This window comes from Elephas maximus, chromosome 14, assembly GCF_024166365.1.
Source record: "Elephas maximus indicus isolate mEleMax1 chromosome 14, mEleMax1 primary haplotype, whole genome shotgun sequence".
In the NCBI taxonomy this organism is placed as follows: domain Eukaryota; kingdom Metazoa; phylum Chordata; class Mammalia; order Proboscidea; family Elephantidae; genus Elephas; species Elephas maximus.
The window spans coordinates 30,408,114-30,434,639 of NC_064832.1; the positions used below are offsets into that span (position 1 = coordinate 30,408,114).

The following is a 26,526-nucleotide window of genomic DNA, read 5'->3' on the forward strand; positions in this document are numbered from 1 at the left end:
ACCCTAAGATAGGCAGAAGTTTGATTCAGATCTTAATTTATTGACCCTGGGTCAGGATGGTCCACATCTTCATTATCGACTTCAATAAGTAATGCCTTTAGGAAAGAAAATGAAATCACCTTTTTTGTTTTGTTTTTTCCTCCAGTTTCTTTGATTGTACTATTATTCCAAAATGGGATGGTGCATATTTTGTAGGCCTACTGGCTAAAAGTGTTAACAGGCAGATCTTCCTGAGACATAAATGCCATTGTACTAGGATTTAAATGTAAATTATGGTCTGGTGGCTGCAAATTTGGAAGACTAGGTACGTAAAAACCCAAACCTGTTGCCATTGAATCAATTCCGACTCATAGCAACCCTATACTACAGAGTAGAACTACCCCTTAGCGTTTCCAAGGAGCAGCTGCTAACCAAAGGTTAGCAATTCCAGTCCACCAGTTGCACCTTGGAAACTATGGTGCAGTTCTGCTCTGTCTTGTAGGATCGCTATGAGTCAGACATGACTACACATCAGCGGGCTTAGGTGCATAGGTCTTTTTTCTTTGGTGTAAGTTAAGTTTATGATGCCCTAAATCAGTTAAGCCTAGGGAAAGAGAAGTCAACGTGCTGTTTCTGTCCCCTGTGTTTACTTGATGTTTGTTTGTGACCTTAGAATTATCGAGATTGCAGCCTGTCACTCCACCCACACCTCTGCTGCCAAGACCCAGGGAGGGAACGTGTACATGTGGGGCCAGTGTCGTGGCCAGTCAGTCACTCTGCCTCACCTCACCCGCTTCTCCTGCACAGACGATGTCTTCGCCTGCTTTGCCACTCCTGCCGTCACGTGGCGCCTCCTCTCCGTGGGTGAGCTGATGGTTGTCTGTCTGGTGATGACCTGAAAACTAGGATGGGAACCCTGGTGCTTTTATTTTCATAGTCAGGGTGGGGGTTAAGTGCTTTTTCATCTTACGCATTACCCTCTGCTTCTGTGAAAGGCAACTAAGTTGATTGATTAATTTTCTTAAAGGTATGAGAAACCAAGCACCCATACCAAATTAAAAGTCATTTTATTTCACTGCTTTTTAATCTTACTGCAAAACTATGTATTTTATTTTTAGCTGATATATTTGCTCAAGTATTAAGAATTTCCTTTTGTGAAGTAGTCTGGGACTTTAGTTGTTTTGTCAAATTCATGAGCAGATATGTGAGGTTCTTTTCGTTAATAATTACAGAGATGCTAATCTATTTGGGGGAGAAGAGGCATTATTGCGATGTTGTCGTTAGTATGTGGTCGTGACTACACTTATTTCAGTGAATGGGCATTTTCACAGGCAGCAGCCGGCAGTGTTGTGTCTGGTCTGCGTTTTCATTGTGTCCACAGCTGATTCTAAAACCATTCTCGTCACTCCCTTAGAACCAGACGGGCACCTCACAGTGGCCGAGTCACTGAAAAGGGAATTTGACAACCCCGACACTGCAGACCTGAAATTTTTAGTTGATGGAAAGTATATTTATGCACACAAAGTCCTTCTCAAAATTAGGTAAGAAATATATTTTTTTTCTTTTTGAGAATTGGGCTAAATCCATTGATTCAGTAATTATTTTCTAAATGTCTGGGAAACAATGCTAAGCACTTCAGTAATTTTGAAAAACGTAAAGCCTTGTTTTCCCCATAATGAGCGTGCAGTGAAGCTAGAGGCAGTATGTTACACACGAAACAAGAAAATACAGGCCATGTGGCATGCGCGGGGACCATGGTTCAGGGGAAAGTGCCATAACCATTCATTCACTCATTCGTGGTTCATTCATCAAGAGGACTTTAAAAAGAACATGTGCACTCTGGCATTGGAGAGCAGAAGCTAGCATTTTTTGAGCATGTTCTGTATAGTGAATGCTGTATTTAGTTCTTCAACATCAGGAAGCGTCCCTAACTGGGACCTGTACTCAGCCCATGATAGTCCCTATTCTTAATCAGCTGTGGGATACTGAACTTACAGATGCTTTAGAAAGAAAAAACAAAAACAAAGAAACAAGATGGCTTTGTTAGACCATCAAGGTCTTAGGTGAAGCTAATCTGGAGATTTTTTTTTGTTAGTTTGAATTCTATTTAATTTCTTTTTTTAAACATTTTATTGTGCTTTAGGTGGAAGTTTACATAGCAAATTAGTTTTCCAATCAATGGTTCTTATACAGCTTGTTCCATGATGTTGGTTACAATCCCCGCAGTGTGTCAACACTCTCCCTGTTTCCTACCTGGGTTCCCTGTTTGCATTCTTCCGGCTTTCCTGCCTCTCTCTGCTTGTTCATCTTTGGTTTTAGGCAAATGTTACCCTTTTGGTCTCGTACAGTTGATTGTTCTAAGGAGCACATTTTTCAAGGGTGTTTTTGTTTTATAGCCCCATCTATTATTTGGGAAAGATGGTCTCTGAGAGTGTCTTCAGTTTCGAGTTAGAAAATTGTCATAGGGCAATAGTGTTAAGGGTTCCTCCAGTCTCTTTCAGACAAATAAGTCTGGTTTGTTTTTTTGAACTTGAATTTTCTTCTACATTTTTTCCCATCCTAATCGGGATCTTCTGCTGTGATCGCTGTCAGAGTGGTGGGTAGTGGTAGCCTGGCGCCAACTAGTCTTCTGGTCTCAGGTTAGTGAAGGCTGTGGTTGGTGTGGGCCATTGGCTCTTTGGACTAATTGCTTCCTTGAGTCTTTGGTTTTCTTCATTGTCCTTTTTTCCAGGCGAGAAGAGACTGATAGTTGCTGCTTAGATGGCTGTTCACAAGCTTTTAAGACCCCAGACACTACTCACCAGGCTAGAATGTAGAACATTTTCTTTATGAGCTGTGCTGCCAGTTGACCTAAATATCCCCTGAGACCATGGTCCTTAGCCTTTACAAATATATATGTAGAAATATCCACAACCATACCTATATATGTACGTGGGTATACTCTCATATGACTTCCCTCATGTATTTAGCATACATATTAACCTGTGTATCTATTCACAAATTATTGTTTGTTATTACTGTTGTTGCAGGATTGTATGTGTTATAGAATTTACTGTAATTGCCCTTTATTTTTGCATACCTCACAGTGTCTTCCTTTGCCTTGGTCACGTTGTGCCGACTTCCCCCATATGTGTATTGCCTTTCCCTTCACCAGAATTAACACTTGTCTACTATCTAGTTAGTGATTCTCCTGTCCTCCTTTTCCCATCCCTGGTAACAATCAAAGAATGTTTCTTTCTGTGTGTAAACCTCTTCTTGCCTTTTTACAATAGTGGTCTCGTACATTATTTGTCCTTTTGTGATTGATTTATTTCACTCAGCATAATGTCTTCCAGATCCATCCATTTTGTGAGATGTCTTGCAGATTCATCATTATTCTTTATCATTGCGTAGTATCCATTGTGTATATGTACCACAGTTTGATTTTGCATTCATCAATTGATGGGCACTTAGATTGTTTCCATCTTTTTGCTATTGTGAATAATGCTACAGTGAACATGTGCCTATTTGTGTTGAGGCTGTTATTTCTCTAGGATATATACCTAGGAGTGGGATTGGTAGATCGTATGGTAATTCTGTTTTTAGCTTTTTAAGGCAGTGCCATACTGTTTTTCCATAGTGGTCCTATCATTTTACATTCCCACCAACAGTGTGTAAGAGTTCGAATCTCCCCACAATCTTGCCAGCATTTGTTGTTCTCTATTTTATTACTGGGATGAGATGGTATCTCATTATAGTTTTGATTTGCATCTCTCTATAGGGTCACTATGAGTCAGAATCGACTCAACGGCACTGGGTTCTGGGTAATGGCTGATGATCACGAGCGTCTCTTCATGTGTTTGTTAGCCACCTGAATGTCTTCTTTGGTAGAGTTGTCTATTCATGTTCTTTGCCCATTTTTAATTGGATTATTTGTCTTTTTGTTGTTGGGGTGTTGAAGTATTCTATAGATTTTAGAGATTAGGTCCTTATTAAACCTGTCACAGTCAAACATTTTTTCCCAGTCTGTAGGTTCTCTTTTTACTCTTTTGGTAAAATCTTTTGATGAGCATAAGTGTTTAATTTTTAGGAGATCCAGTTATCTGGTTTATCTTTTGGTATTTATGCACTTTTAGTTATGTTTTGTATTCTATTTACTGTACATTAGGGCCCCTAGTGTTGTCCCTGTTTTTTCTCCCATGATCTTTATCGTTTTAGGTTTCACATCATTTTGAGTTAGTTTTTGTGTATGGTGTGAGGTAAGGATCTTGTATCATTTTTCTGCAAATGGATATCCAGTTTTGCCAGCACCAATTGTTAGAGAGACTTTCTCTTCCACATTTAATGTACTTCAGCCCTTTGTCAAAAATCAGCCGTCCATAGGTGGATGGATTTACTTCTGCGTTCGCAGTTCTGTTCCATTGGTCTCTGTGTCTGTCGTCGTACCAGTAGCAGGGTGTTTTGACTACTGTGCATGTATAGTAGGTTCTGAGATTGGGGAGTGTGATGTCTCCTACTTTATTCTTTAGAGATTTTTGAAAAATCAAATGTATTGATGTATAATTTATGTGCCATCACCTGTATCCATTGAAAGTGTGCAGTTAAACGAGATTTGACAGACATACATGCCTGTGAAGCCACTGCCAGAATCAAGATGGCGAACTTTTCCATCACTTCTCAAAGATCCCTCATGCTCCTTTGTTGTCCATCCTTCCCTCCACCCCCAGCCTTGGAAGCCACTGATCTGCCTTTGCCACTGGTGATGAGTTAACATTTTCTATGAATGGAATCAGATGACATGTATTTTGCATCTAGCTTCTTTGACTTAGCACAGTGTTTTTGAAATTCATTCACATTGTATAACAGATATTTGAATCCTAAGTCAGTGAATTGCAAACTCAATATGCATTTTAGTCTCAAGTTCACCTCTTTGTAAGGTCAGCCTATGCAATATTTGTTCACTGTTATTACAGGACAGAAACCTTCATGAAGAGGGGTCAAAGACATAAAATTACTCAGAGTTTATAAAAATAAACTCCATTGCTTTCTACAAAGGCTGATAGATGTGGTGGGGGGGCTGTGCCAGGAGGTAACGGCCCTGTCTCCAGGCTGCATTTGAAGACTTCAGTGGATAAATGATTGTGTTAAAACTTCAACACAAAGAAAGGGAGGAGGCAGGATGAGGAAATGAAAGTGCAGCTTGTGAAAATCATGAATGATGCTGGTGTTTTTCCTTTCCTCTACTTCTTAGTTTTCTGCTTTTTTAAGCCCTCTGAGGAAGGCCTCTGGCTCTTGCCCAGATGCTAGGATTTGATGTTTCTTTTTTCCTTAAGGTGTGAACATTTTCGTTCTTCGCTGGAAAACAATGAGGATGAGATTGTAGAAATGAGTGAATTTTCATACCCTGTTTACCGAGCTTTCCTGGAATACCTGTACACTGACAGCATCAGCCTCTCTCCCGGGGAGGCTATAGGTAATGACTGCATGATCCTACTGAGGAATGGGCAAAATGTTGAGAAACTGACAAGATGGGTTCTCAGAGCCTTAAAAGAAGGTCACTGTGGGATAATCACAGGAGTAGTGTTTTTTCTGTGTGTTGAACCCACCCTTTTCCCTGTTATGTCTTCATACAAAGATTGACTGGTAGAACTAAAGGGTAAGAGAGTACACAATGCTGGGGAATCCAGCCCAACTTGTACAAGGCAAGGTCATGGTAGCTCCATAGACACATCCAAACTCCCTGAGGGACCAGATTGCTGGGCTGAGGGCTGTGGGAACTTTGGTCTCGGGGACATCTAGCTCAATTGGCATAATATAGTTTATAAAGAAAATGTTCTACATTCTACTTTGGTGAGTAGCGTGTGGGGTCTTAAAAGCCTGTGAGCAGCCATCTAAGATACTCCACTGGTCGCACCCCTTCAGGAGCAAGGGAGAATGAAGAAAACTAAAGATACAAGCGAAAGAATAGTCCAAGAGACTAAGGGACCACAACTACCACAGCCTCCACAACACTGAGCCTGGTACAACTAGATGGTGCCTAGCTACCACCACTGACTGCAGTGACAAGGATCACAATAGAGGGTCCTGGACAGAGGTGGAGAAACATGTAGAACAAAATTCTAACTCACAAAAAAAAGACTGGACTTACTGGTCTGATAGAGACTGGAGAAACCCTGAGAGCATGGCCCCTGGACACCCTTTTAGCTCAGTAATGAAGTCACTGCTGAGGTTCAACCTTCATCCAAAGATTAGACAGGCCCATAAAACAAAATGAGACTAAAGGGGCACACCAGCCCAGGGGCAAGGACTAGAAGGTGGGAGCAGATAAGAAAGCTGGTAATAGGGAACCCAAGGTTGAGAAGGGAGTATGTTGACGTGTCATGGAGTTGTTAGCCAACGTCATAAAACAATATGTGTACTAACTGTTTAACGAGAAGCTAGTTTGTTCTGTAAACCTTCATCAGTAAAAAAATAAATAAATAAAATACCAAACCCCCCCCCCCCAAAAAAAAGATTGGTAGATAAAGTACGAGATAGATGAAATGTCAAAACGTTCTTACTTAATTACTGTCGTTGGGTGGTGCAAACAGTTAACATGCTCAGCTGCTAACCAAAAGCTTGAAGGTTTGTGTCCACCCAGAGGCACCTTGGAAGAAAGGTCTAGTGATCTCCTTCAGAAAAATCAGCCACTGAAAACCGTATAGAGCACATTTCTACTCTGACACATATGGAGTCACCATGAGTTGGAATTGGGCCCACAGCAACTGGTTTACTTCTTTTTTTTTTTTTTTTCAGTAGGAGGCGGACATACATCCATGAAAGGTTTTTCTTTCTTTTTTTTAAAGATGGGTGCTGTTACCGCTTGTGTATGTGCTGATGGAAGTGACCATATGAGGACATACTAATACCCCAGATGAGGGATAATTAGAGGAGCACCCCTTTTCTTTATTTTCTAAGAAAAATATTACAGCCATTTTCAATGTGCCCCTATTTTTCAGCGATTAGTTGTTCGTGTACTGTATTAGCTCACTTCTGCTGTGTTCCCGGGTAAAAGCAAACACTCAGAGTGTAAGTCAGTGCCAGTCTTTATTGAATTTACATAGCTCTTTGTTAAGTATTATTTTAAAAATAATGTTAAAAACCATCTGTAAATGGTTGAGAGTTTAAATCAGGATGCTGGAAATCATTCTTCCTAATAAACACCTCTTTCCACCAGGATTGCTAGATTTGGCGACATTTTATAGAGAAAATCGTTTGAAAAAGCTCTGCCAACAAACCATCAAGCAAGGAATCTGTGAGGAGAATGCCATTGCTCTGCTCTCTGCCGCTGTGAAATACGAGGCTCAGGTGAGGAAACCACTCTGTTGCCTAACTTACCTTCTGGAAAAATAAAGTCACAGGTCGACTTAAGCTAAAGTAAGCCCTAGGTAGATTAAAGATTTAATATAAAAAATTAACAAAAGTACTAGAAAAAATGTAAGTGAATACTTATATTTTAGGGTGGCCGTCGTGGGAGAAACCGTAAAGGGTTTGAAATCTCATTTCAAAAAGATTAGAAGAACATCTATCCAAAAACCTGTATACACCAAAAAATAATACCATAGAGAAAGTGAGAAAGTGATGATATCAGAAAATTAGAAGGTAAATGATACACTGGGAAAAATATTACAGTATACAATGGTGCAGGTTTAACACAGTTAATGTATAGTTCTTAAAAAAAAAATGAACAGATCGTTTGAAAAAATGGAGCAAAGAACAAATGGCTGTATCAACAAATAAAAAATGTTAGTGAAAACAAGGTATAATTTTTCATTTGTCAAACCATGGAATATATATTTAGAAATATGTTCTTATGTGCTGATTTTGACTCATTGTGACCCCACGTGACAGAGTAGAACTGCCCCATAGGGTTTCCTAGGCTGTAATCTTTATGGGAAGAGGTTGCCAGATCTTTTCTCCCTTAGAGCTGCTAGTGGGTTGGAACTGGTGACCTTTTGATTAGCAGCTGAGTGCTTAACCATTGCACCACAGGATCAGAAAAATAGGTATTTTCCTAAACTGCCTGTTGTTGTTTTTAGGTACCATCAAGTCGGTTCTGACTGATAGCGACCCTGTGTACTACAGAACGAAACACTGCCTAGTCCTGTGCCATGCTCACAATTGTCATTATGCTTAAGCCCATTGTTGCAGCCACTGTGTCAATCCATCTCGTTGAGGGTCTTCCTCTTTTTCACTGACCCTCTACTTTACCAAGTATGATGTCCTCCGAGGGCTGATCCCTCCTGATAACATGTCCAAAGTATGTAAGATGTAGCCTCACCATCCTTGCTTCTAAGGAGCATTCTGATTGTACTTCTTCCAAGAAGATTTGTTTGTTCTTTTGGCAGTCCCTGGCATATTCACTATTCTTCGCCAACACCACAATTCAAAGCTGTCAATTCTTCTTGAATTTTCCTTATTCATTGTCCTGCTTCCACATGCATATGAGGCGATTGAAAATACCATGGCTTGGGTCAGGTGCACCTTAGTCTTCAAGGTGACATCTTTGCTTTTCAACACTTTAAAGAGGTCTTTTGCAGCAGATTTGCCCAGTGCAGTGCATCTTTTGATTCTTGACCCCTGGTTCCATGGGTGTTGGTTGTGGATCAAAGTAAAATGAAATCCTTGACAACTTCAGTCTTTTCTCCATTTATCACGATGTTGCTTATTGGTCCAGTTGTGAGGATTTTTGTTTTCTTTATCAGAAGAAGCTGTATGAAAATGCTCATGCTCTCTGGTTGATGAGTCATTTCCTTCCTCAGACTTTTATATAAATATAAACTGCGTAGGAGAGTACAAATTGGTACAGCCTTTCTGAAGAGCAATTTGGTAATATGTATTAAAAGCCTAAAAGATGTAACACTTTTAAACTAAGGAATTCACTTGTAGGAATTTATCTTAAGGAAGTAATCATGAATTTGAACAAAGATTTGACTTTAAAGATGTTCACTGCACTATTGTTTATAATTTTGAAAAATTAGAAAAAGTCAATGCGAACAGTAGAGAACTATTTAAACTGTGGAATGTCAGTACCATGAAATTAGGCAGCTACTCAAGATACATCATTAAGTAAAAAACTATGATTTTTTTTTTTTTTTTTTACTGTAAATACCTAGATAAAAAAAGTCTGAAATTCATTATCTACATAAAAAAAGATTAAAAAGTATAGTCAGTGGTTATCTCTCTGTAGTGGGATTATGGATGATTTTTATTTCCCTCTCTTGTTTGTATTTTCTGAGCTTTCTACAGTGACCATGTATTGTTTTAATAGAGAAGAAAGGAAAGAAAACCTTTCTTTGAGACAAATCTTTAGGAAACAGGCCATCACTTCTTGGAGTTATCAGTCATTTTCCTTTTGGTTGTAAGGATATGTTTTACTATGGTCAAAAAACAGGGACATTTTAGGGGTTATATAAATAATAATATACTTATTAGAGAAAATGTGGAAAAATACAAAAACTCTTAGGGAGGAAGTGACCTATCAACCAGAGAGCGTGAACATTTTCATACAGCTTCTGATTTTTTTCTAGGTTATGATATGTATATATCTCTAAATACTTGAAGTTCAGGTTTTTTTTACTTAACATTTAAAAAAATCTGGAAAGAAAAATTTTGATGACTACATAATAACACCTTGAAACAGTGATATTTAAAAGCATAGTGTAGTGTGTTTGTATTTCATCAAGGTAATAATACATTGGCCACTTTCAAGCAGAATGCTTCTTGGCCAGGTAAAATATATGTGCTTTTCTGGAGTTTGTTCTTTAAAGTCATAGGCATGATAATACTCTGGTGGGATACTTCAGATGTCGAGATGGTGGCACTCATCATTTCCCACCAAAGCAGGATTGATTTCTAAGACTTTTCTATATTCCCTATTTATGTGAATTATTTGTATGGTTACCTTGCACCCTTCTGTTTTCTAGAATGTAAGCTTCTTGAGGGAGGGCAGGAACTTTGTTTTGTTCGAAACCATATCTCCAGGGCCTAGCGTAGTGGGATGCGTAGTGGACGCTCATTAAATGTTTGTTTAATGCATATTTAACTTTGGAAATAGAGACACTGTCTTTTAGAGACACTTTTTTTTTTTATTGTACTACCACTTGTCCAGTTAATTATTGTACCCTAAATTAGTATAATAGACTATAAGTAAAAAATTGCATATATTCTTAATATAAAATAAAAGTTTTAATAAAGAGGAGCCCTGGTGGTGCAATGGTTAAGCATGCCACTGCTAACTGAAAGGTTGGCAGTTTGAACCCACCAGCTGCTCCACAGGAGAAAACCTGCTGATCTGCTTCCATAAAGATTATGGCCTAGAAAACTCTATGGGGCAGTTCTGCTCTGTCACATGAGGTCACTGTGAGTCAAAAATCGATGGCACCTAACAGCAGCAGCAACAAAAATAAAGAGCAGTGTGTTTAATTATATTCATCTAATGACTAATAATCATGCAAGAAATGGGCTCTTTGAGCTACCAAATTATTGTCCCTTATGCTAGATGTGCTAAAATAATGACTACCACTTAGTACATAACATGACCCGGGGATTGTTTTAAGCACAGTTCAAGTCTCATTTAATTCTCGAAACAACCTTATAAGGTATAAGCATTTTTATCAGTTCTGATTTACAAATGAGGAAACTGAGGTCTGGAGAGATTAAGTAAATTCTTAGTAAGCTAGTAAATTGTGAAGCTGGAACTCAATCCAAAATTGGAGAGATTTCAAAACCACACTTTTAATTATAATTCTCTGTTGTCTCCCATATTTTAAAATCAGCAATATTCATTCATTGATTCAACAAATATTCACTTAGTGTCTCTTATACACACAGCACTATTCTAGGCACTAAAAGTACAGTAAGTGTCTTAGGCTGGGTTCTCAAGAGAAGCAAAACCAGTGAAGCATGTGTATGTATATAGAGAGAGAGAGAGAGAGAGAGAAAGATTTATACCAAAGAAATGGTTCATGCAGTTGTAGAGGCTGGAAAGTCCCAAGTCCAGAGGTCAGGCATCAGGACTGGAGGCTTCTCCTCACTCGCGTAGCTGCAGGGGCTGATGAATTCAAGACTGGCAGGTCAGACAGCAGGCTGCTGGATCACAGGCTGCAGAGGCCAACCAATTCCAAGTTTGGCTTGCAGTATGGCAAGCTGTGGGCTCAAGTCTGCAGGATCCAGAGCAAGCAAAAGCCACAGAGCTTTGCCAGAAAGTCTGTATATATTGGATGCAAGCCACACCCTCAAGGAAACTTCCTTTCAACTGATTGGCTGCTAACAGCAGATCTTATCATGGAGGTGATTACATCATACCAGATTTCATCATGGAGGTAATTACATCATTACATAGCTGCCAAACCAGCGAGAATCATAGCCCAGCCAAGTTGACACAGAACCTTAACCATCATATTCCACCAACTGTTAACTTGCCACCTGTATACATCTCTTTAAACCATATGTAATCTCAAAATAAATGGTCATACTTTCTGCCTAACATGATTCAACTAACACATGTACAACTAAAAACGCACTAGCCTTGTTTACATCTTACATTTTAAGGTGAAGAAAACAAAAATATTTGTTGCACATAGGCAAGGAAGAAATAGTCATAACAATTACAGTCCTCGTTTCTGCAACTTGTCACTTGATTTTAGCAGGTATTTAGAACTATCTTCTTCTGCCACCCATTCTGTATTTTGTTTACGCTCAGTAAGCACCTTAGCTGGTCATGGTTCCTTGCCTGGTGGGGTGACCCAAGCCTTCGTTCCTGAAGGATCTGGGCCATTAGTATTCATGTTGGAATTGTGTTGCTGTAGTTTTCCATTGACTTTAATCACAGGGCACGGTATTACTAAGAGACACCCTAAGGGATTTCCTGTATTCCAGATGTACTTTTCTTTACCTCTGTTATGTGTTATCAATCCAGTTTCCCCTTGGTAATCAGGATCAGTCACACCAGCCATACAGTAACTTCTTTCTTTGCCTGTTGATCCAGAGCCATAAGGAACTCAAAGTAGCTGGGTGGCATTGTTAACTTCCAGTTCAGTGGAATCAGTGTTGTGTATCCTATTGGGAGCATTCCTTTCTTTGGAAATAAGACCTCTAGACTCAAAGAGCATAGGGTTAAGGGGACAGGAAACAAATTTGTGCAAATGGGTCACTAGGGGTAATAGTGGTGCCACTCCCATTTCCACGTCTAGATTTCTGGACCCATGAATCCTGCCTATGGGAAAAATAACACCATATATTGGATGCTCGTTTAGAGCATATACAGCCTCCTGGGGAACACTGCCCCAACCCTGCAAAGTTACCACCTAGCTGGCACCGTAATTATGTCTTCAGAAGGCCATTCCATAATTCTGTTAAGCCAACTGCTTCAGGATGATGGGGAACATGGTAAGACCAGTGAATTACATGACCATAGGCCCATTGCCACACTTCATTTGCTGCAAAGTGAGTCCCTTGATCCATAGTGATACTGTGGTGGTGTGTATAGCATTCCATAAGTCCACGGATGGTAGTTTGAGCTGAAGCACTGTGTGAAGGGAAGGCAAATCCATATCCAGAGTAAGTGTCTATTCTGATAAGAACAAAACATTGCCCTTTCCATGATGGAAGTGGGCCAATGTAATCAACCTGCCACCAGGTTGCTGGCTGATCACTTCAAGGAATGGGTGCCATATTGGAGACTCAGTGTTGGTGTCTGCTGCTGGCAGATCGAGCGCTCAGCAGTGGCTGTAGCCAAGTTGGCCTTGGTGAGTAGAAGTCTATGTTGCTGAGCCCATGCATAACCTCCATCCCTGCCACCATGACTACTTTGATCATGAGCCCATTGGGCAATGACGGGAGTGTCTGGGGTAAAAAGATGACTGGTTTTCATAGAACGTATTATCATATCCACTTGACTGTTAAAATCCTCCTCTACTGAAGTCACCCTTTGGTAAGCATTCACACTAGACACAAAATATCTTCACTTCTTTGGCCCATCTGGGGAGGTCTGTCTACATACCTCTTCCCCATACTTCTTGTCTCCAGTTTTCCAGTCATGTTACTTCCAAGTCCCTGACCATCTAGCCAGACCATTAGCCACAGCCCATGAACGGCCAACACATCTGGTCGTTTGTCTTTCTAAGCAAAGTGAACAACCAGGTGCACTGCTCGAAGTTCTGCCCATTGGGAGGATTTCCTTTCACCACTGTCCTTCAGAGAGGTCCCAGGAAGGAGCTGCAGTCTGCCACCATCCAATTCCAAGTGGTACCTGCATATTGCACGGAACCCTCCGTAAAGCAGGCAAGTGATTTCTCTTCCTCAGTGAACTGATTTAAGGAACTCCCCATGAGGCCATAGATGCAGACTGGGAGAGGGCAGGTAATGTGATTGGAGTAGAGACCATAGGCATTTGGGCCACTTCCTCATACAACTTACTTGTGCATTCAGGTCCTGCTTGGGCCCAGTGACCTATATACCACTTCCATTTAATTATGGAGGGTTACTGTGCCATCTACCTTTATGGCTCTGTGGGTCAGACAAGACTCAGTTCATGATAGGCAGCTCAGGCCCCATTGTGGCTTTGTGGCCCACGGTTAAGTGTTCAGTCTCTATTAAGGCCCAGTAACAAGCCAAAAGCTCTTCCTCAAAAGGAGAGTAGTTATCTGCAGAGGATGGCAGGGCTTTGCTCCAAAATCCTAAGGGTCTACAGTGTGATTCACCAATAGGGACCTGCCAAAACTCCAGACGGCATCTCTTTCTGCCAGTAACACTTCAGGCACCATTGGGTCAACTGGATCACAAGGCCCAAGTGGCAGAGCATCTTGTATGGTAGCCTGAACCTGTCGCAGAGCCTTCTTTTGGTCTGGGCCTCACTCAAAACTAGCAACTTTTCAAGTCACTTGATAAATAGATTGGAGTGACACACCCAATTGAGGCATATGCTGCCTCCAAAATCCACAGAGGCCTACCAGGTGTTGTGCCTCCTTTTTAGTTGTAAGAAGGGCCAGATGCAACAGCTTATTCTTTACTCCAGAAGGAATATATCAACATGCTCCACACCACTGGAACCTTAGAAATTTTATTGAGGTGAAAGGCGCCTGAGTTTTTGTACGGTACATTTCCCACCCTCTAGCATACATCTTACCAAAAAGTTTAGAGGCATTGATACTGCTTCCTTACTAGGTTCAGTAAGCATAATGTCATCAATATAATGAACCAGGGTGGAAGGGAAAGGAATCAAGGTTCCTGTGGACTAAATTATGATGTAGGGCTAAAGAGTTGATATACCTCTGAGGTAGGATAGTAAAGGTGTACTGCTACTTATGCCAGTTGAGACAAACTGCTTCTGGTGGTCTTTCAAAATATATGGAGGAAAAAGGCATTAGCTGGATTAATAGCTGCTTACGGGTACCAGGAGGTGTATTAATTTGCTCAAGCAATGGAAAAACATCTGGAACAACAGCTGCAATTGGAGTCATCACCTGGTTAAGTTTTCGGTAATCCGCTGCTATTCTCCAAGATCTATCTGTTTTCTGCACAGGCCAGATAGAATGGGGATGTGCTGGGAATTACCATCCCTGCATCATTCAAGTCCTTAATGGTGGTAGTAACCTCTGCGATCCCTCCAGGAATGCAGTATTGCATTTTGTTTTACTATTTTCTTAGTTAGGGGTAGTTCTCGTGGTATCCACTTAGCCTTTCCTACTCTTATAGCCCTTGCTCCACATGTCAGGTGTGCAAAATGGGGGTTCTGCCGGTTGCTGAGTATGTCTATTCCAATTATTCATTCTGGAACTGGGGAGATTACTACAGGATGGGTTTCAGGGACCCAGTGGACCTACTGTGAAACAAACATGAGCTAAAGCTCCATTAATAACGTGGTCTCTTTATGCCCCTACTTTGACTGGTAGGCCACACTGATGTTTTGGGTCTCCTGGAATTAGTGTCAGCTCAGAGCCAGTGTCAAGTAACCCCCCCCCCCCCGCCAAGATATAATTATTTCCTTTTTCCCAATAAACAGTCACTGATAAAAGGATGTAGATCCCTTTGGGGAAGACTGAGAGAAAGATCAACAGTATAAATTTTTGGCAGTGCATTGGGGTCCTTCCTTAGGGGGTCCAGGCATCGCCTTCATTCAAGGAGTTGTGGATCTGTAAACTGGCTGAAGTCTGGGAATTGATTGATGGGCTGTGAATCTTTATTTTGGCGATTCAAGTTAGCCTGCTGTTCCCTCGACCTAGAATTCTTCCACTTGTACAGATGAAGTAAATATTTAGTAGATTTCCCATCAGTTTCACTCCTAGGGATGCCTTGACTAAGTAGCCAATGCCATAAGTCCATATGAGTCAGATTATTTTGATTACAGCTTTTACTCCACTGTCCATTAGGGACAGTAACCATGCCCACCTTGTCTTTGTCAACTGAATGCTGCTCTTGGCCCCTACTGCCATGGGTTCCAGTCAGCCCCATTGTCTTACTTCAAGTCAGGCAGTTCCCACTGTCAAATCTAACTCACATAAAATAGCAATCACAGCAGTCTGCAAGGATACTAGGGCTCTCTTCATAAATTTGTTCCTCACCATTGTGGTAAAAGGTGTGTTCTTTGGGCATTCCATGTGTGGTTCTGTGGTCCAACCTGATAAATCCACTCTAACATTCCAGTTTCCCTAAGGTTTTGGATGCCTTTTTCTACAGTATACCAAATTCTGGTACTTCGCCTTGATTTAGTGTAGGCCACCACATAATCCACGCATCAGTGAACCAACCAAATAAACTATTAGATCCTTTTCTAACATACTGAGCTGAAACACTGAATGAAGAATCTGTGCTTAGTGGGCCTTCAGTAAACTTAGACTAATCCAACTTAATGTTCCTTGCACCATTATCCCATACCCATTGTCATGGATCAAATTATGTTCCCCAAAAATATATGTGTCACATTGGCTGGGCCGTGATTCCCAGTATTGTGTGGTTGTCTACCGTTTTGTCATCTGATGTGATTTTCCTATGTGTTGTAAATCCTACCTTTATGATATTGATGAGGTGGGATAGGCAGCAGTTGTGTTAATGAGGCAGGACCCAATCTACAAGATTGGATTGTGTCTTGAGCCAATCTCTTTTGAGGTGTAAAAGAGAAGTGAGCAGAGAGACAGAGGGACCTCATAGTACCAAGAAAGCAGTACCAGGAGCATAATGCATCCTTTGGGCCTGGTGTTCTGGCACAGAGAAGCTTTAGTCAAGGGGAAGATTGATGACAAGGATCTTCCTCCAGAGCCAACAGAGAAAGCCTTTTCCTGGAGCTGACACTCTGAATTTCGACATCTAGCCTACTAAAAAAGAATGTGAGAAAATGAATTTATCTTTGTTAAAGCTATCCACTTGTGGTATTTCTGTTATAGCAGCACTAGATAACTAAGACAGAATTTTCTACTGAGTATGGGGTGCTGCTATAACAGATACCTAAAATGTGGAACCAGTTTTAAAACTGTGAATGGATAGAGGACTCAGAAGGAAGTAAGGAGAACTGTTAACAATGGAGATGGCACAGATGGTGAGAAGCAGCAGCAGAGAACTGGCAGCAGCAAAACCAGGAGACCAACGCCAGACAGTGCTGGGACCAACCCATAGAGCAAGAGAGCTGAGTACCTTCTGGCTGGAGTTTACTGATGGAGTAGGGTACCTCCAGGCACTCATCTATGGAGCTAAGGAGCTTTGGAACACTAGCAGGGCAGAGGCGAGCAGAGAGGCTCGAGGGGCCGAGAGGCCAAGAAACCAGGAAGCAGAAGCTGAAGAGACAAGGAACATAGAAAGCCAAGCTGCCTCTGTCTCAAAGGGCATGGCCACAACCTCTGGGGTTTCAAAGGGTGGAACCATGGCCTCTGGTGTTTCTAAAGGTGGAGTCGCCACTCAGATGGACTAGGAAAATGGTATACCTAAAGCTGAGGGAGCAGAGTTGCCGTCCTAGCGGGCCTGGAGGGTGGAGCTGAAGCCAATGCCTAGAGTCTGGAGGGCAGGGCCGTTGTGTAAATTGTCTCAGAGAACAGAGGATTATTTTCAAAACATTGAGGGCTAATGTAATGTATTCTGCTAACTTGCTTAGTGCATTATCCTTTTTCCATCCAATTTCTCCCTTTTGTAATGGAAATGTCTCCGTTGTGCCTGTTCTGCCATTGTACCTCTGGATACAGATAACTTGTATTCTAGATTTCACAGATGAAGAGGAATTTTTGGATTTTGGACTTGGATTAAGACTTTTGCTATGATATGGTGGGGGTGAATATGTTTTATGTGGGGTAGGACATGAATTTTGGGGGACCAAAGGGTGAAATGTCAAGGATTGCATTGTGTCCCCCAAAAATATGTATGTCACTTTGTCTGGGCCATGATTCTCAGTATCGTTTGATTGTCCGGTGTTTTGGGATCTGATGTGATTTTCCTATGTGTTGTAAATCCTACCTCTGTGATGTTAATGAGGTGGGATAGGTAGCAGTTATGTTAATGAGGAAGGGCTTAACCTATAACATTGGATTGTGTGTTGAGCCAGTCTCTTTTGAGATATAAAAGAGGGAAGCCAGCAGAGAGACGGGGGACCTCATACCACCAAGAAAACAGTACCAGGAGTAGAGCTTTGAACCTAGGGTTACTGCACGTAGAAGCTCCCAGTCCAGGGGAAGATTGATGACAAGAATATTCCTCCAGAGCTGACGGAGAACGCCTCCCCCTGGAGCTGATGCTCTGAATTTTGACTTCTAGCCTACTAGATGTGAGAGAATAAGTTTCTCTTTGTTAAAGCCAGACACTTGTGGTATTTCTGTTATAGCAGCACTAGATAACTAAGACACCCATAATAGCCATACCTACACGTACCCACCCCCCACGCGTCTGTCAGTTTGTTGAGAGCCAAAATACGACTTTGAGTTTATCCCACCTAAATTTAGAGACCATCTCAAGGATAGATTTGATGCATTGAACTCTAATAACCGAAGGCCAGATGAGTTGTGGAATGATATCAGGGACATCGTGTATGAAGAAAGCAAGAGGTCATTAAAAAGACAGGAGAGAAAGAAAAGACCTAAATGAATGTCAGAAGAGACTGTGAAACTTGCTCTTGAACATTGGGTAGCTAAAGCAAAAGGAAAAAATGATGAAGTGAAAGAGTTGAACAGAAGATTTCAGAGGTCACCTCAAGAAAACAAAGTATTATAATGACACGTGTAAAGACCTGGCGATGGAAAATCAAAAGGAAGGAACATGCTCTGCATTTCTCAAGCTGGAAGAACTGAAGAAAAATTCAAGCCTCGAGTTACAACACTGAAGGATTTTCTAGGGGGAAAATATTAAAAGATGCAGGGAGCATCAAAAGAAGATGGAAGGAATACACGGAGTCACTATTCCAAAAAGAACTGATTGACATTCAACCATTTCAGGAGGCAACATATGATCAGGAATCGATGGTACTGAAGGAAGAAGTCCAGGCTGCACTGAGGGTATTGGTGAAAAACAGGGTTCCGGAAATTGACAGAATGGTAAGTGAAATGTTTCAACAAACAGATGCAGCACTGGAAGGGCTCACTCATCTATGCCAAGAAATTTGGAAGACAGCTACCTGGCCAGCCGATGGGAAGAGATCTGTATTTATGCCTATTCCCAAGAAAGGTGATCCAACCGAAAGCAGAAATTATCAAACAATATCATTAATACCACATGCAAGCAAAATTTTGCTGAAGATCATTCAAAAGTGGCTGCAGCAGTGTATCAACAGGGAACTGCCAGAAATTCAAGCTGGATTTAGAAGAGGACGTGGAACCAGAGATATCATTGCTGATGTGAGATGGATCCTGGCTGAAAGAGAATACCAGAAAGATGTTTACCTGTGTTTTATTGACTATACAAAGGCCTTTGACTGTGTGGATCATAAGAAATTATGGATAATATTTTGAAGAATGGGAATTCCAGAACACTTAATTGTGCTCATGAGGAACCTGTACATGGATCACGAAGCAGTTATTCAAACAGAACAAGAGGATACTGCATGGTTTAAAGTCAGGAAAGGTGTGTATCAGGGTTGCATCCTTTCACCATACCTATTCAATCTGTATGCTGAGGAAATAGTCTGAGAAGCTGGAATATAGGAAGAAGAATGGGACATCAGGATTGGAGGAAGACTCATTAACAACCTGTGTTATGCAGATGACACAATCTTGCCGAAAGTGAAGAGGACTTGTCACTCTTACTGATGAAGATCAAAGACCACAGCCTTCGGTATGGATTACACCTCAACATAAAGAAAACAAAAATCCTCACACCTGGACCCACACAACATCATGATAAACGGAGAGGAGATTGAGGTTGTCACGGATTTAATTTAATTGGATCCACAATCAAAGGCCATGGAAGCAGAGGTCAAGAAATCAAGTGATGCATTGCATTGGGCATTTCTGCTGAGGAAGACCTCTTTAAAGTGTTGATGAGCAAAGATGTCATCTAGAGGACTAAGGTGTCCCTGACTCAAACCATGGTGTTTTCGATCATCTCATATGCTTGCAAAAGCTGGACAATGAATGAGGAAGATTCAAGAAGAATTGACTCCTTTGAATTGTGGTGTTGGAGAAGAATATTGAATATACCATGGACTGCCAAAAGAAAGAACAAATCTGTCTTGGAAGAAGTACAACCAGAAAGATCCTTAGAAGCAAGGATGACGAGACTTTGTCTCATATACTTTGGACATGTTATCAGGAGGGATCAGTTCCTGGAGAAGGATATCATGCTAGGTAAATTAGAGAATCAGTGCAAAAGAGGAAGACCCTTAATGAGATGGATTGACACAGTGGCTGGAACAGTGAGTTCAAGCATAGCAACAATTGTGAGAAATGGCATAGGACTGGGCAGTGTTTTGTTCCTATGAGTTGGAACCAACTCGATGTCACCTAACAACAACAGCACATATTCCCCAGGTTTCTGTTTTTATCTATATTAGTCAAGCCATTCTTTTGGCGGGTAGCATTCCTCTTCCTGTGTCATTTTGTACTTCACCTTTTGGGGCTTGCTGGGACTTAAGTCTAATTATAGGTCTAGAAGCAAAAATTGGTGGTGGGGATGTGTTTTGAGAACATTCCTCACTGTCATATAAGGCATTTGCCTCAGGTACATGGTTACAGAGGCTGGGAAGTCCCAAGTCTGCGGGTCTGGAGTCAGACTGGAGGCTTCTACTGATTCATGTCACTGCAGGGGCTGATGAACCCAAGATCGGTGGGTCAGATGGCAGGGTGCTAGGTCACAGGCTGCAGAAGCCAGAGAATCCCAAGATCGGCAGTCAATATAGGAAGCACCTGGCTTGTGTCCCAAGAACTGGAGGTGAGATAATGATGAGCTGGGTGCAGGATCCAGAGTGAGCAACACCCAAGAGTCCATATATTTTGGATGCAGGCCACACTCCCAAGGAAACTCTTTCAACTGGTTGGCTGCTCACAGCAGATTGCATCATGTAGATAATTACATTATATCAGATGTCATCATGGAGGTGATTCATCATTATATAACTGCCAGAGCACTGAGAATCATGGCTCAGGCATGTTGACAACCTTAACCATCACAGTAGGTGAACAAAGCAGACCAGTATCTCTGCCCTCATGGAACTTACTTTCTGGTGAGGGGAGATGAACAATAAATAAATAAATACAATATGTAGTATGTCAGAAGGTAACAGGTGATGTGGAAACTAGGTAAGTAGGTAGGGAAGGGAGGTGGGGAGTGCCAGGCTGAGGTAAAGTAGAAATTATAACTTGAAGTCAGAGAAGGCCAGTGACTGAGCAAAGCCTTGGAGGAGCTGAGGGAATGAGCCTTGAAGATGTATGGCTGGATGCCTGCCAGGAAAAAAGGAACCAAACTGAAAAACCAAACTAGTTCCTGTCAGCTCAACTGTAACTCATGGCAGCCCCATGTGTGCTGAGCAGAACTGCCCCACAGGGTTTTCAAGGCTGTGCCCTTTTGGAAGCAGATCAAGAGGCAGGTAAAAGGAGGAGCAAGTGAGAAGGTCGTGAGGTAGGAACAGCAAGGTGAGTGAGAGTGGAGTCTAGTGAGGGGAGGAAAGTTGTAGCTGAAGTCAGAGAGACCCTGCTGCGGGCCAGGGTATGGAGGCAGATCACCTGCAGAGCCCAGGAGACAAATTTAAGGAGTTTGAGTTTTCTGAATGAGCTGAAAAGCCATGGGAGGATTTTGAGAGGTTCAGATATGATCTGACTCCCATTTAAAAATAATTACTCTGGCTGGTGTGTTGAAAATAGTTTGTGGGGGCTGGGGAGGAGGTTTAGTTAGGAGGTTGTATAATCTAGCGTGAGGTGATGGTACCTACACTAACTACAGACATATTTGAATGTGTGTAGCGTACAGACGAGTTTCTCCATTCCCTTCTGTAGAATTCAGCCAAAGGGGCTGGGTCTCTGTCTTATTTCACTTTCAGGTACTGCTGGCAAAAAAAAAAAAAAGTCCTTTCTAAAAATGTAGCCAAGAATCTGTGATTTTAAATAGATGGTGGTGTATTGAGCATCTATGAATATCGACGGCACTGGGTTTTTTTTTTTTTTTTTTTTATGAATGAACCACATTCTTTATGTATAGTGACATGCTGTGATATCAGGTGGGCATGTGGAAGTTTACTGGTTCCATCACTCAGGCTCACTCGCCACTGCTGATGCGACCCTAAAGGCCTGCCCAGCTGTGTTTAGGGATAAAATAAACAGGCTCTCTTCATGAATTTTGTTTCTTTGCTTAAAAGAAAATGTACTGTGGATTTGTGTGTACATTGGGATGTCTATCAGTATTGCTTATTTTTTAGTCTATTTTTTTCATCTTTAGCATTGGCTGTAACTTGTGTTATCTAAGGAGTCCCTGGGTAGCATAAATAGTTAAGTACTGAAAGGTTAGCAGTTTGATCCCACCCAGAGGAGCCTCAGAAGACAGGCCTGGCAATCTGCTTTCAGAAAATCAGCCATTGAAAACCCTGTGGAGCACGGTTCTACTTTGACACACATGGGGCCGTCATGAGTCACAGTTGACTTCATGGCAGCTGGTTGATGTGTTATCTAAAGAAGAAAAAATTACAGTGTGCAGTGTGCATATATAGTTGCTTGGAAATTATTTTTGGCTTTATTTTTATAAGTTAGCTTCAGCGACACAGAGAGGGAACTTTAAAAAAATTGACCACCACCCAGCAGCACCTTGTGTCAAAAAGGCAACATAGCCAGGGTCTGAGGTATACAGGAGGTCTCAGCAGGCAGGCCTCGCTTTGACCCTAGGCTCCTCAGGGCTACCTTCATTCTGATCTTCAGATTAATAATTATAATCAAGAGAATTACTACAGGATTTTTCTTTGTCCCAGAATACATTACAGTAAGCCAGAAAACTCCAATCTGTGGAGTTCTCTTACCAGAGAGCCTTGAAAGGATTTCTTAAAAGCATTTTCCTGGGTAAGATTACAGCAGGTATATGTGGTCCGATGAAATCCAAGCACACACTGCTCTTGTTGTCTTCTTGTGAAGGCAAAAGAAGAGTAGGGGCCTGGTGATGGCTTCAGAAAAGCAGTTTCCAGCGTTGCTCTTTTTTATGGCTGACTCTTTCCTTCCACAAACTCTTTATACTTACAAATATTTAAAGCACCCGGGGAAATATAAAAGAGGAACACAGTGCTTTTAACAGATACTAAAAGTGGAATAAACAAATCCTGTCGGTAGAAAAATGTACAGAGTATTCTTATACTTAGGGGCCTTTCTCTGGGAAGAAAAAGTAAGGTCCTTCGCGTTGGTTGGTGGGGAGGAACTTTTACGTTTTATTTTGCATGGTTTGAATTTTTACAAGCATGGATTCACACGTGCTAGATAGTTATATAAGTGTTCTTTAGGTGTTGTCATGACAACATTTCTTCCTGTTGGCTAGCAAGGACATTTGCCTACTACTTTTAGGAATATCCATGCTATGTTGCATTGTATTGCATTGCTTTAGGAAACACTAATTTGTTAAACCATTTTTGTTGTTGTTCTTCCTAGGATTTAGAAGAATTCTGCTTCAGATTTTGCATAAACCATTTGACTGTAGTAACACAAACTTCAGGCTTTGCAGAAATGGACCATGACCTTCTGAAGAACTTTATCAGTAAGGCAAGCCGAGTCGGAGCTTTTAAAAATTGATCACCATCTGCAGGAAAGAATCTGTGAGCCTTTCCATTTGCCCCACAAAAGCCAGAGAAGAGAAATTTTTTTTTTTTAATTAGTATTACTTACAATAAACTTGGAGCTTTGGTGGCATAGTGGTTAAGAGCTTGGCTGCTAACCAAAAGTTGACAGTTCAAATCCACCAGCCGCTCCTTGGAAACCCTGTGGGGCAGTTCTGCTCTATCCTGTAGGGTCGCCATGAGTCGGTACCAACTCGACGGCACCTAACAACAACAGCAAATGATACATTTGGTAAGCTACATTTAGCTGAATACTTACGTCCGGTCAAAAGAAGGATGGTGGTCAGTCTTCTCCATCTGCCGAAATCCCAAGTTTATACAGACAGCATTAAAGGCTCTGATGAGATGTGACTAAGCTCAAGGGGAAGCACTTTAAAATGTTACTATACTTACCATTTTCTCTTTTGAGTCACTGAAGTCAGACACCTTTGGTACACTGGTCTCAACATATGCTATTCTGGCCAAATGTGCCATTTTCCACCTGGCTGGCATCACATGGAGCGCTGCACCGGCAGTGCCCTCAGCCCCCAGCACGGCACAGTGCCCTGCGTGTAGTAGGCACTCCGTTAATGTATTACCAGTCTTAAGTATGCCTTCAGAACAGCTTTAATTGTAGGGTACCAGTGAAGGAACAGCTTAGACAAAATGAATTAACAGCCTGTAATTACTGACATTCAGATTCCTCTGGTAAAGTGTTCTGAGAAAGAGCATTAATTAAAATTCACAAAAGGCCTTGGCAATTAAACATGTCCAAGGCCCATGGCCTGATTTTAACTATTTACTCCAAGTCATTAATTTCTCATATGGAATTATTGAATATGAAGCCCTATCTCTGGATGAATGTTATTTCTGGGCTCATCTGCCTTACATCCTTGCATAATGCCCTTTGTTTTTCTCTGGGTTAAGAGGGATTTGCATCTATCTGTAAGTTAAGAAGATGACGTGATTTTCTTGAAGTTGACTTTTATGTCACCATAAAACAGTTCTCTTAACTTGACATCCAGTATAATTAAAAAGTACTAGCAGTAACAATGAAATAAATTTATACTTTTTAGATCAAAACAAGTTATCCAGCTGCAGAAGAGAGGCAGGAATGGCATTATAGCATCAGATTCCTCTAATATGTGTCTGACAGTATGATACTGTGTAAAGGCAAAACTTTTGGAGTTAGAAATCTTGCTCTGATGCTGAAGTATTTGATAATAAAGTGCTTGTTTGCAGATAATAGAACAAATGTGTTGTTTTTTTATTCCCAAGAAGCGGCACAATTATAAAATAACCTCATGTCTTTTAGATGTGCATAAGTCCGTTTGATATATGATAAGCTTGTTTTTGAAGCAGTTACTCACATAAGGGCTCATTGCAAATCCCACCCTAAAACATGAATGGCTTATAAACAACTTAATTACTGGTCATATTATTGTCTTTCATTACTTTTTATTGGTAAGACACTTATTTTTCAACTTCCCCATTCCCTCCTGCCCCCCAGCTCCTGGTAACTACTAATGTTCTTCTTCTTTTAATGTTATTATATGTTAGGTGAAAGTGCATAGCGCAATTCCGTTTCTCATGCAAAAATTTGTACACAAATTGTTTTGCGACATAGGTCAATGTGTCAGCACTCTCCCTGTTTCCACCTGGGGTTCCCTGTGTCCATTCGTCCAGTTTTCCTGTCCCTTCCAGCCTTCTCATCTTTGCTTTTGGTCAGATGTTGACCATTTGCTCTCGCATATTTGATTTAACTGAGTAGTACGTTCCTCATGTGTGTTGTTTGTTTTATAGGCCTATCTAATCTTTTTGGCTGAAAGGTGGACTTCGGGAGTGGGTTCAATTCTGAGTTATCAGGGTGTCTGGGGACCATAGTCTCGGGTTTCTCCAGGCTCTGTCAAACAAGTAAGTCTGGTCGTTTTTTCTGAATTTGAATTTTGTTTTACATTTTTCTCTCACTCTATCTGGAACCCTCTGCTGTGATCCCTGCCAGAGCTGTTGGTGGTGGTAGCCCAGCACCATCTGGTTCTCCTGGGCTCAGGCTGGTGGAGGCTGTGTTTCATGTGGTCCATTGGACTAATACCTTCCTCGTGTCTGGTTTTTTTCATTATCCTTTGCTCTGGATGGGATGGGATCAATCTGCGTATCTTAAATGGCCACTCACAAGCTTTTAAGACCCCAGACGCTACTCACCAAAGTGGATGTAGAACATTTTCTTTATGAACTGTGTTATGCCAGTTGACCGGAGACTGTGGTCCTCAGCCATCAGCCCCAGTAACTCGGTCCCTCAAGCTGTTTGGATGTATCTAGAAAGCTTCTATGACTTTGCCTTGGTCAGGTTGTGCTGACTTTCCCTGTATTTGTTTTGGCTTTCCCTTCACCAAATTTAACACTTGTCTACTATCTACTTGGTGATTTCACCTTCCCAGTGACCATCAAAGATTGTTTTTTTTCTGTGTATTAACCTTTTCTTGAGTTTTTATGATCCTGGTCTCATACAGGAAACCCTGGTGGCATAGTGGTTAAGTGCTACAGCTGCTAACCAAGAGGTTGGCAGTTTGAATCCACCAGGTGCTCCTTGGAAACCCTATGGGGCAGTTCTACTCTGTCCTATAGGGTCACTGTAAGCTGGAATTCACTCAATGGCAACAGGTTTGGTTTTAATGGCTAATGACCTCAAGCATTTCCTCATGTGTCTCTGTTAGTCACCTGAGTATCTTCTTTGGTGAAGTGTCTGTTCATATCCTTTGCCCATTTTTTAATTGTATTAATTGCCTTTTTGTTATTGAGGTATTGAAGTATTCTATAACTTTTTAGAGATTAGACCCTTTTCCTATGTGTTGTAGCCAAAAAATTTTCCCCAGTCAGTAGGTTCTCTTTTTAATCTTTTGCTGAGGTGTTTTGATGAGCACTTATGTTTAATTTTTAAGAGCTCCCAGTTACCTGATGTATCTTCTGGTGCTTGTTCATTGTTAGTTATGGTTTATATTGCATTTATGCCATGTATTAGGGTCCCTAGCCTTGTCCCGATTTTTTCTCCCATGATCTTTATCGTTTTAGGTTTTATATTTAGAGTTAGTTTTTGTGTATGGTGTGAGGTATGGGTCTTGCATCATTTTTTTTTTTACAGATGGACATCCAGTTTTGCCACCACCATTTGTTAAAAAGACCGTCTTTTCCTCATTTAATGGGCTTTGGTCCTTTGTCAAAAATCAGCTGACCATGGGCGGATGGATTTATTTTGGGGTTCTCAATTCTGTTCCATTAGTCTATGTGTCTGTTGTTGTACGAGTACAAGCTGTTTTGACTACTGCAGCTGTATAATGGGT

At 41.2% G+C, this 26,526-nt stretch overlaps 1 protein-coding gene across 4 annotated transcripts in view; it reads left to right on the forward strand.

Moving 5' to 3' along the window:
• Positions 1-24,449, forward strand: part of RCBTB2 (RCC1 and BTB domain containing protein 2) — a 54,092-nt gene extending 29,643 nt beyond the window's left edge. For all 4 annotated transcript variants that reach the window (XM_049853052.1, XM_049853049.1, XM_049853050.1 and 1 more), the window contains 5 exons: positions 653-843; positions 1,394-1,520; positions 5,292-5,431; positions 7,175-7,305; positions 23,025-24,449. In XM_049853052.1, the coding sequence (XP_049709009.1) occupies positions 653-843; positions 1,394-1,520; positions 5,292-5,431; positions 7,175-7,305; positions 23,025-23,165 (730 nt within the window). In that variant the 3' untranslated portion in view covers positions 23,166-24,449. The remainder of the gene's footprint in view (positions 1-652; positions 844-1,393; positions 1,521-5,291; positions 5,432-7,174; positions 7,306-23,024) is intronic.
• The last annotated feature ends 2,077 nt before the right edge of the window (positions 24,450-26,526 follow it).